At 57.9% G+C, this 11,128-nt stretch overlaps 2 protein-coding genes across 4 annotated transcripts in view; one reads left to right on the top strand and one right to left on the bottom strand.

Annotated features, from left to right (window-relative positions):
• Positions 1-11,128, bottom strand: part of BNIP3 (BCL2 interacting protein 3) — a 237,499-nt gene that overhangs the window by 225,006 nt on the left and 1,365 nt on the right. The gene's annotated exons all lie outside the window — the stretch shown is intronic.
• Positions 5,052-11,128, top strand: part of PWWP2B (PWWP domain containing 2B) — a 32,230-nt gene continuing 26,153 nt past the window's right edge. For all 3 annotated transcript variants that reach the window (XM_061376766.1, XM_061376764.1, XM_061376765.1), the window contains exon 1: positions 5,052-5,217. In XM_061376766.1, the coding sequence (XP_061232750.1) occupies positions 5,087-5,217 (131 nt within the window). In that variant the 5' untranslated portion in view covers positions 5,052-5,086. The remainder of the gene's footprint in view (positions 5,218-11,128) is intronic.

Genomic DNA, 11,128 nt, shown 5'->3' with positions numbered 1-11,128 from the left:
GCGGCCCCAGGGCTCTGTGCTGACGGACAATGCTGGTCTGACATTTCCTTAACCTCACAAGAATCCCTGGTACCAAATACTTTAAGCTGTTAAGAATCAAACCGTGTACTTGTGCTGCTGCCAGAAGTGTCTGTGGGGTGCCTGTACCCACGGGCGCTGCGTGAACACGCATGGGCACCTGCAGCACTCTGAGTCTTTCAAAAGCAAAGCCGAGATTCTAAGGTAGAAGACAAACCCCAAGGAAAGCATAAGGGGTGGCCAAGGATTGTTAGAGGCCTCCGTGGGTGAGGGTGATGATGTTAACCACGGGCTGCCCAAGGCAGTCAGTGCAGGTGCTTGATACAGCGGTGAGCTGAAATTCAGTTACCCATTTACAGTTGGGAAGAGCACTCTCAGATCTGCACCTTGAGCCGTCAGGCAGTGTCCTGGCTGGGAACAGAGAACCAGGGCTGGCCTTACAGCTGTACCCTATAATTTATCTGCTTATTGCAACATTAGTCCCAGTTCTTTTGTCTGGACTGAAGCTGCGTGCCCAGTGAGAGTGAGGTCACTTCTCTGGCACTAAGGTGAGTCAGTGCTCTGCCTCTCCTTTGTTTGCTGGCCCATCCCCTGCCCCTTCTGCCTCCTGGGCTGCTCCCTCTGTGGGACGCTCCCAGCTGATGATTTTGTCAGATTCAAACAAGCAAACTGCCCTAGAAACACACTTCCTGTGGGCAGAGCAAGTACAAACCATGGAATCACACCGGTGTGGGCTGAGGGGGCCTCAAAGCTCCTCCAGCTCCAACCCCTGCCACGGGCAGGGACCCCTTCCACTGGAGCAGCTTGCTCCAAGCCCCTGTGTCCAACCTGGCCTTGAGCACTGCCAGGGATGGGGCAGCCACAGCTTCTCTGGGCACCCTGTGCCAGCGCCTCAGCACCCTCACAGGGAAGAGCTTCTGCCTTAGATCTAATGCCATGGCACACGGTGTACCTATTGTGCATTCCAATCAAGCAAGGAATCCCTATCATTAGCGCACAGGAGGAGTGTTGGTGGTACTAAATGTGACAAAGCCTCTACCCAGTAAAGAATTGCATCGTGGTAATAAACAAACCCTCTCTATAGTGCTCCCAGGCTTCACATACTCTGAAGAGGAGCAGCAGTCCATCAGAGCCTGTTCCCTTGCAGCTCCCTCTCAGGCAGCAATGAGAACCTGTGCCTGCCTGGGCTCACCCAGCTCTGAACCGTTCACTGGCCCATGGGCTTCCAGGTCCCGGGCAGTCCTAGCAGTCCTCGAGCAGCAACAGTGGGAATGCGCACACGGCCGTGGCTGTGGGAGCTGGTGACGTGGAGGCCGTGGGTTTCACAGCCTCGGGTTTGCAGGGTCCACACCACTGCACAGCCCCTGCACCTCCTGCACCACTGCACAGCCCCTGCACCTCCTGCACCACTGCACAGCCCCTGCACCTCCTGCACCACTGCACAGCCCCTGCACCTCCTGCACCACTGCACAGCCCCTGCACTGTGGGGAAAAGAATCTCTGATATTGGTGTCATTATTTTATGTTCTGGTTTCCATTTGGCCTCCCAGCCACAGAGCCCCCATGCACTGAAGGCAGAGCCCCCCTGCTGCACCCGACGGCACACTCACTGCACGCAGTGCACAGCGCCTGTCCCCATGCCAGCACACGGTGACCCTGTTCTAAACTTACCCCGGCCTCACACACAGCGGGAGCCGCTCCTTCCTCAAGGGAGGTGTCAGAGCCACCTATGCCATCAGCACCATGGCATGCGGGAGTGGACTCCGCAGGGCTCCAGTGCCCCACACCGTGGCCTCCTGGCACAGGGAGGGTCCCCCTGCTCTCATGGGCGGCACAGGGCTGCGGTTTGGTTCCTTTCCCGTCCCCATTGACAACCTGCCCCTTGGGTTCATGCACCTGAGTCCTGGCGCGGCTCAGCAGGGCCCCGTCCTTGCCGGCTGCTCCCCGGGGCTCAGCCGCTGGCAGCGGCCGTGCCAAGTACACCCGCACAGGCTGCTGTGCACAGAGCCAGCCTTGCAGAACAGAGGAGCTGTTAAGGGCCTGTGAACGTGTTCGGAGGGGTCCTTACCGCCCGAAAAGCATCCGTCAATGGGCGGCAGCTGCGGAACTGGGGTCTGGGTTCAATCACTAGAGCGGAGGGATCTCCAGCCTTTGAAAGGGACCGTTTGTACCCCAGAGCACACACAAGCCACTGCATGGCAAAGGAAATGATGGTTTAAAATCTCTGGTTGCATTTCTATAAAGCAGAATATTGTCATGAGGGCTTGTAAGAGCTTTATGGAGTTTCCATCAAGTTTGTTAGAGTTTTGGGAAACTTCTGAGTGAATGAACATGACTAAATGCAGTGAAAAGTACATGTACACACCAATATGGAGCTGAGAGTATTCACAGATATATTTAGTAGTGATAAGTTTAGTAATACATGTACTGACTGTTTACTGCTTTCAGAATCTGTTGAGCTTTAATGCTTCCAGCTCTTTTATCATCAGTAGCTTCTGTTTTCCTACAAACCAACCTGTGCAACTTCAGACATATGCACTGATTTCTGCTCGTTGTTATACACTCTTATATGTGTACAACATATCCAAATCCATCCTCTGGGTTTTGCTTTGCCTAAATCCAAGGTGAAGATCCACAAACCAAGGCAGCAAACCCAACAGGAGGAGTTTGGGAGTTGTCTCCCTGCCTTCCCAGGAGATTATCCTGACTCACCAAGTGCAAATTCCAAAGAGTTTCCCCAGTCACACGTTCTCATTGCCTGGAATGCTGAAAGCCTGCAGTGGTTGCTCCCTTATCCCTCAGTCTTCCCTTGACCTTGACAATGTTAAACCGCACTGACAGTCCATGTGCTCTCATCAGTAGTGCAGCAGATGTGTGGTAGGTGGGGTGCAGTCTCCTCTGCCTCTCTGCACGTTCTTCTACAGGAGACACAAATCCTGGGAAAACAAGATGCCGAAGTCACCCCCAAGGTTTGTAACTGTGCTGATATGAGGAACTGTGTACTCTCAGCTAGCTCATGTCATGAGTAACACAGCTCCGGCCTTGCACTGGATGTCCCAGTCCAAGCCTGGATTTCATCATGAGTGCTGTGTTTAATGTTGAATCATAACCGGCTTTAGAGCTACTCTTCAGATGCAACCACCTTACAGGAGCTGAACCCGTGCTTAGTGACCTTTGGTACTGCAGAGTCCCGGGAAGGGGTCACTGTGCTGAGCTTCACCAGTACCAGACAGAGCTCTTCCTCCCTCCTTAATGCTGTGTTCCCCTCTGTCCCTGCTCTCTCTGTTGTCCCCTGCCATGCTTGGGCTGTGCCTGGCCCAAGGTATGTTCAGCATCATTGGATTTAATGGGTGCTGCAACGATGGAAACTGCCTTAGTCACTGTAGAATGGATTCGGAGGCAGGTTTTCTGTATCACCATGTGGAGGATGCTTCAAAAAATCCCTTTCCTTTTGATAATCAGCACAGAATTCCCTGTCCTGGTGACCCTGGAACTCTCTATGCCTTCGTGTTGTTCTCAGCATGTTTGCAAGGGTCTGCAGCAAGTCAAGGCTGCCTCAGGGCTACAGCCTGTCCTGTCCTCCAGATGCTGCAACATTGGAAAGATTCCATAATAAATAATACCAAAGTGGGGAGGATTTCTGTTCTTATTTTGCCGTTTAGAGCAATAGAGAAAATAACACATTGTGCTGTTCATCTATTGGCCTTTTTTGGGAAGCCTGTGCCTGAAACCTTCATTAGGCTTCAATGGTTTATGTGTGCGTCTCTGTCTTTGTGTGCAGTGAGAATTCAGCTTTAGCTGACAGCAAAGATACTTCATTAATTCTGTACAAATCCAGCATACCTGAGCCTGTTCAGCCCCCAGGTAACAACGGGATCCTTCTGTAAGAGAACAGTGAAAACCACAGAACCCCAGCCTGGTTTGGGTTGAAGGGACCTTAAAGCCCCTCCAGCTCCAACCCCTGCCACAGGCAGGGACCCCTTCCACTGGAGCAGCTTGCTCCAAGCCCCTGTGTCCAACCTGGCCTTGAGCACTGCCAGGGATGGGGCAGCCACAGCTTCTCTGGGCACCCTGTGCCAGCGCCTCAGCACCCTCACAGGGAAGAGCTTCTGCCTAAGAGCTCAGCTCAGTCTCCCCTCGGGCAGGTTCAAGCCATTCCCCTTGGCCTGTCCCTACAGGCCCTTGTCCAAAGCCCCTCAGCCCCTTTAGGCACTGGAGCTGCTTTAAGGTCACATTATCGGATGAGCTGCTTATCAAAGTGAAGTGGATGCGATCTACCAAAAAGTCACCTTTCAGACACCAGGAGATGAGAGATGATCCAGCACAGCAATGCTGCCTCTGCATAGACCCTGAGGGACACAGGGCCAGCACTTGCTGCACTGTGCAAGTGATCAGCAAAGGCAAGGTTAAGGGAAGGATTTTCTCTACCTTTTTTCTCTCTAAAAGTTACATTTAAGAGATCTGGCTGTTGTTTCACATGGGTTTGGTCTTCACAGCTCTGAAATCCAAAGTGGAAACGGTCCGCAGGGGCTACACAGCTCTCGCTGCCCCATCCCTGGCAGTGCTCAAGGCCAGGTTGGACACAGGGGCTTGGAGCAAGCTGCTCCAGTGGAAGGGGTCCCTGCCCATGGCAGGGGTTGGAGCTGGAGGAGCTTTGAGGTCCGGGCGGGTCCATGGGCTGCTCCCTGTGCTCGGTGCGCGCTGCCCGCACCTGGACCCCTCCGCCCCCCCCGCCGCGCTCCGGGCCCCGTGACGGGTCCGCGGAAGGGGGCGTGGCCTGTTTGCTCCACCCCCTCTGACCCCGCCCCACCCACCAGGCCGGTGCATGGCTGCTGCGCGGCCGCCAGGGGGCGCACTGCCTCCACGGTTTAGCCCCGCCCCTCCCGCACACGTGCTCGTGGCCCCTCCCGGCGGCGCGGGGGGTAGGGGCCTGCCCGCGGCGCGCGGGGGCGGTGCTCTGACGTCACGCACGCACGCACGGCGGCGGTGGCGGGCGCTCCGTGAGGTCATCGCGCGGCGCGGCGCGGCGCGGCCCCGGCGGACCCCGCGGCGGGGGGGGCAGCGGCGGCATGGCCGAGGTGCCGCGGGCGGGAGCGAGCGTGCCGGTGGTGGTGGAGCAGGTGGTGAACGACACCCTGGTGGTGACGCTGAGCCTCGGCGAGCGCCGCTTCACCGGCGTCCTCATCGACTGCACCAAGAAGTACGCACCGGGAGCGGGGGGCGGCGGGAGCGCGGCGGCACCGGGGCGGACCGGAGCGGAGCCCCCGTGCTTCGCCCTTTGTGCGCCCGGGCGGGAACAAAGCGCCCCGGGGTGAGCGGGGCCGGTGCGGCTGCCGGGGCTGTCCCGCTGCCGGCGGAGCTGGGGCGCTGCGAGCCTGGAGCCCGGCGTGGCCGCTGGGCCGGCAGGGGCCGGGAGACCGTGTCCGTGTCCCCGCTGCCCGCCAGGGCCAGGACCCGCGGCCGCCCCGTCCCCTCGCTGCGGGCCCCCGCCGACCTTGTGCCGCGGCGGCCCCGCGCCCTTGGGAGGAGGCTGCGGCCCGGCCCGCACTGGCCCCGCCGTCTCCGGAGCCCTGAGCGGCCCCGCGGGTCCGTCCCGGGGTCCCTGCGGCCTGGTCACCGCGCTGGGGCTGGCGCTGCCGGCCAGGTCACTGCGCCGCTGCCGTGGCCGCAGTCCCCGGGGGTCTGGGGGTCTCTTGGCCCCGTTTCTCGTCCTGCAGTGACTGCAGCAGCCCCGGCTGGTGCCATGGCCGGTGCCGAGGTCCCCCGGGAGGGCCCGTCCTTCGGAAGGACGGGGGGCACTCACACGTGAACGCTTCATCTCGGAACGCTCGACCTCTAACGCACCTCGCTGGTAGGTGCAGCCGCCCCAGGACTGACACCGGACCGGGGGCTCTGCTCCGGGCCGTGCCGAGGCTCAGGGCTTGGTTCCTGTCTGCTCGGGGGCCGCGTTGCCGGCTCGGTGCTGATGGGGTCCCTCCAGCGTGGCTCTGTGCCTCCCCTGAGCAGCAGCGCGAAGCAGGGCTGCCCTTCCTCGTGTACAGGGCTTGGGCAGCTTCACGTGCCGCCTCCCGAAAACTGGAGCCAGATCCTCAGCAGCGCTCAGGCATTGAGCTCCGTTAGAGCCTCTAAACCCGGCCTGGTGTCCAGTTCCAGCCAGCGCGGCGGCACGAGGCATCTCCTCGGCCCGTTCCAACTGCTTCTGCCTTCCAACATTCCGGTTGTCTGCCCCCCTGCTGCCAGCGTGCGCTTCTCATACCTCATCTTCTTCCTCCCTAACCTTTCTCCATGGTTTCTTTTTCCTTCTTTCTTCCCCCTGCGGATCCCAGGAATGACCCAATGGGTATTTCCTGCCAGGCTTTAAGATGCTTCTGGAGCCCTGGATTACTGGTCTCTGCTGGGACAGGAGATGGCCCATGGCTGCCATGTCGGGACAGTGGGATTGTCTCTGAGGTTTGGTTCTTGTTCTGCTGTCATCCCATCAACCAGGGGACCTGCAGCTCAAGCTGGAGGCTGCCTGGACCCACAGTGGGGATGCTGCAGCAGCATCCTCCCCACAGACATGTAGTGGGTCAGGGTGGGCAGATGTTGATGCGGTTTTCCTCAGGGGCAGGAGAGCTGCCCCATCGCCTCCCTCCTGCCCCAGTAACTGGTCTGTACTGGTCAGATTCGTCTGTGGCAGAGGTGAGCCCCAAGGTCACGCAGGGGTGGGATTGATGCTGCTCCCTCTTGTCACCCTAACAGCAGCTGACACCTTTGTGTGGTGTTCCACAGCCCATCGGTACAGCAGCACCGCAGGGGGACAGGGGAGCAGCCTCCACTCAGGGTGCCCCCATGGAACAGGCTCCTCAGGGCTGTGTTTTAATCCTCTCCTCGGCACATCCTGCTCTTCAGAGCCCCAGCAAGGGGACAGTTCTGCTTCCACGAGCCTCTTGCAGACTGGGGGAGCCTCTCCCCTCTCTGGGTGTTCTGCAGACCAGCTGCTGGGGTCACATCCCCCCGTGAGCCTGTGACATGTGGTGGCCAACACGTGGCTGCAGAGCTGTGGCCTCTGCTTGTGGCTGTCAACAGGTACCGTGTGTGCGGTGAGGTCTGGCTGCTGCGAGCATAGTGAGTGTGGGTGAGCTGAAAGCCACCTTCTCCCCTTCTGCAGCCCCGCATTTGGCATGTGGAGGGAGAAGGAATCTCATCCCATGAACAGCAGGATGCAGGAGTCTGTCTGCTCATGGTTCTTGGGTAAAGGTGGAGCTGTGTCCCAAAGGCAGTAGGAATTTGTCAGCTTGGTGCTGAACTTTGAAGGCCCCAAAACTAGTTCAGAAAAGAGGTTTGGCAGAGATATTTTCCCTCCTCCTCCCTATCGTCCTGCTGATAGAGCTGTGACCCTCAATGGCCTGTGCCCTATGTGCTCTGCCTGTACCTGGCAGGCAGCAGTCAGTGCCATGTGGTAGTGCTGTCTCACTGGAGAGCTGGGGCTGTGTGGGACTGGCAGGAGAGGAGCAACCAGAACGTGTTGTTTTACCAGTCCAAAAAGAGGGGAGAACCCCAAAAGAGAGGGCAGTGGGGGGCTGTATGGTGTCTCTCTGTCTTTATTGTGTGTTGTAAGCTGGTTTTACCATTAATGCAGGCTCAGGGCAGAGTGGCTGGAAGCTGCCTGGTGGGAAAGGACCTGGGGGTGTTGGTTGGCTGCACATGAGCAACTTGTGCCCAGGCAGCCAAGAAGCCACCAGGATCCTGGCCTGTACCAGCACCAGTGCGGCAGCAGGGCCAGGGCAGGGATTGTGCCCCTGCACTGGGCACTGGTGAGGCTGCACCTCGAATCCTGTGCTCAGATCTGGGCCCCTCACTGTAAGAGAGACATTGAGGGGCTGGAGCAGGGCCAGAGAAGGGCAATGGAGCTGGTGCAGGGCCTGGAGCACAGGGGTGATGGGGAAGGGCTGAGGGACCTGGGGGGCTCAGTGTGGAGAAGAGAAGGCTCAGGGGGGACCTGATGGCTGCCTCCAACTGCCTGCCAGGAGGATGGAGCCAGGAGGGGCTGGGCTCTGCTCCCAAGGAACAAGGGATGGGACAAGAGGAACCGGCCTCAAGCTGCACCAGGGCAGGTTTAGATGGAGCTGAGGAACAATTCCTGCCCCAGAGGGTGCTCAGGCATTGGAACAGGCTGCCCAGGGCAGGGCTGCAGGCACCGGCCCTGCAAGGGTTCACACCCCGTGGAGACGAGGCCTCAGTGCCATGGGTTAGGGGTGGCCTGGGCAGTGCTGGGAACGGTTGGACTGGAGGAGCTTGAAGCTCTTTTCCAAGCTGTCTGATGCTGTCATCCTGTCGCCCTGCTCCTGCTGCCTGCAGCCCTCTCCTGTTCCTCCAGAGCTGCACAGCACTTCTGCTCAGCGGGAGATTTAAATGCATTTTGGCCGCAGTTACAGTGGTTTTGGTAACAAGATGTGGCAATTTTGTTGCAACTTAAATTAGCTGGTTTTTAACTATAGGTGAGTACAAATCCGAGGTGGTGTCTTCTGCTCCAGACAGAGCTTAGGTTCAGGTAACTTTGTCCATTTGGCTATGGCTGCCCCAGAAAGAGGTGTACAAAGAGGGTGAAATCTCATCCCGCATTATTTCCTGCTTGTCGTATCTGCACATGCAGCAGTGCCTCTGATCCGCCAGCTCAAGCACCTTCATCTTAGCTGGATGGGTTTAGGTCTGCACAATCAATAGTGACAGCAAGTGGAAGAAACACATGAACTGCATCCAGATGTGCAGAAACATCTGGGGGGTGTAGGGAGGCTGGTGAAGCCGCTGTTGTGCTGCTCCTGGAGGTGATGTGGAGCTGATGCTTCTCCCTGTGCTGCTCCTGGAGGTGATGTGGAGCTGATGCTTCTCCCTGTGCTGCTCCTGGAGGTGTGGGTGTCAGCTGAAGTGTTTCATGCTCCGCAGGGGGTGGGAAGGCTCCAGAGCTCAATCCTTTTACCAGGAGCTGCTGCTCAGGAGCATTTTAGTGCATCCCCACCAGGAGCAGGTAATGAGGAGGGAGAGAGGAACCAAAAGCAGCCATGGGTGGTGGTGCTTGTTCGCAGGGTGCTGTGAGTGCTGCAGGGACAAGAGAAGAGGTATCTGTGGTGACTTCCCTGGAGCTCTTGTTCTTCCACCTGCGCCTGAGAACAGGGCCGGGGTGCACCGGGCTGGTGGGGAGGCGAGAGGGAAGGCAGAACTCCCCTCACCTCTGTGCAGAAGTGGCCTGGTAGGTAGGCAGGCAGGCTGGAAACAGGATGATGGCTCAGCAGAACTGCTTTCCTAGCCTTCGGAGGCTCTTCCAGTAGGAAGGGAAAGACCTAGAGAGTCCCTGGCAGCAAGTGTCCATCACCCATGTGCACCCATCAACATCCCAGCACAGCAGGGAACCCATGGCCATGTGTGGTGTGCTGGGGCACCCGCGTGGTACCTGGCGCAGGAGCTGCAGGGGTGTAGCTTCCCCTGCCTGCTCTGTCTGTGCCTGTAGGAGCGCCCAGCGTGGCTGCAGTGCTGCTGGGGGTCCTGAGGGAGTGAGGAAGGAGCTGCGAGCTCCCACTGTGGGGGGTCCCAAGCCACAGAGGGCAGGGTTGGGCTGCGTGGTCAGCACACCTGGCTGCATGTCCCCCATCCCAGCACCTGTGCCATGGCAGTCTCCTGATGGATGCTGCAGTGGGATGCAGGATGCAGTGCTGGGCCACCAGTGTGAGCAGTCCTGCTGCTCCAACGGGATGAGCAGGATTTGTGGAGATCCTTGTCCCTCTGTAGCCATGGTCTTCCAGGACAGAGCCTCTGCCTGGTCCTGAGGAAGCTGCTGCTGCCAAAAATGAATCCTGGTGTGGCCAAATCCATAAAGTAACCAGAATTCATACCCAGAGCTTCGGAAATGACACCACTTTCAGTTGTTTTATGAATGATGCTGACATCTCTGGCTGTACAAACTGTGCTTGCTTCATTGATTGTCATCTGAAAGACACCTACACTCTCGGTTGTCTCTAAAAAACCCTCTTGGAACAAAACAGTTTTGTTCCAAATTCTGTGGTTTCAGCAGTTTAATCCTCTCCGCTCAAACTTGGAGCTTCCCGTTTCAAGTGACCTGGCACCTGAGCAGCAGGTCCTGCGCTCTTGCTCTCTGAATGATGGCGCAGGGCTTTGCAGAGCGCAGGTAACTGTGGTGGGTTTTATTTGGTACCAGCATCAGGCTCAGTGCTGCTTGCTTGGTTTGTGGAGATGTATTTTTAAACTTGGTGGGTGTCTTCATGGAGATGAGGTGAAAGAGATGCAGTCTGTGTTGGACTGAGACAAAGAGGGTGAAGCTGGAGATCAGAGCCACAGTGAGTGGGATCCATGATCCCCATTCTCCTGTTATCTGCTTAAAAAGCCCTGCTCTGGTTTGTGTCTGGTCTCGCATGGATGCTGCTGGGGTGGAGGCACCTCCTTGCCTGTGCCTGGCCAGGTTGGACACAGGGGCTTGGAGCAAGCTGCTCCAGTGGAAGGGGTCCCTGCCCGTGACAGGGGTTGGAGCTGGAGGAGCTTTAAGGTCCTTTCAGACACAAACCTCAGTCTGGGATACTGGGATTTTTAGGGTCCTTCCCACCAGAAAGCAGCGCAGCCTGAGGCAGAGCTGGGCACTGGGTGCTGGTGTGGAGGGAGGAGGCTCCTCTCCATCCTCCTCCTCTCCATCCGCAAACCTGCAGCAGTGACTTGTGCTTCTCTTGGTGAGGGGATGTGTGAGTGAGGGGAAGCCTTCAGCTCCTCTTCAGCACCCTTCTGCTTAAATGGCTGCCGGAGTCCTCTCTGCAACAGCAGCAAGAAACCCCTCCCTTGCTGGAGGAAAGGCCCTTCCTAAGGGCTGGAAAGAAAGTGATGTCCTGGGAGGAGGGCAGTGGGAATGAAGTATCCGAAATGGAGACGCGTGTTGGGTCTGTGCCTGTTCTCCATCTCTGTGCCTTCTTGGGGGCTCACCCATACTGTGGTTTTTGTTACTATAAGTGCTGAGACACCTCCCTGGCCGTGCTCTGTGCAGAGCTCGCAGGGCAGCCAAGCACTGCTGTCCTGAGTCAGTGTTCCAGGGCAGATACTTGTCCAAGTGCTGCGTGAGCACAGTGTCCCTG

Source organism: Neopsephotus bourkii, unplaced genomic scaffold, assembly GCF_033783945.1.
Source record: "Neopsephotus bourkii isolate Nb327-2 ecotype Australia unplaced genomic scaffold, CSIRO-AGI_Nbou_v1 NB_1735, whole genome shotgun sequence".
Taxonomy (NCBI): Eukaryota; Metazoa; Chordata; class Aves; order Psittaciformes; family Psittacidae; genus Neopsephotus; species Neopsephotus bourkii.
The sequence above is the reverse complement of the archived record's forward strand: the minus strand, read 5'-3'. Positions and strand labels throughout refer to the sequence as shown.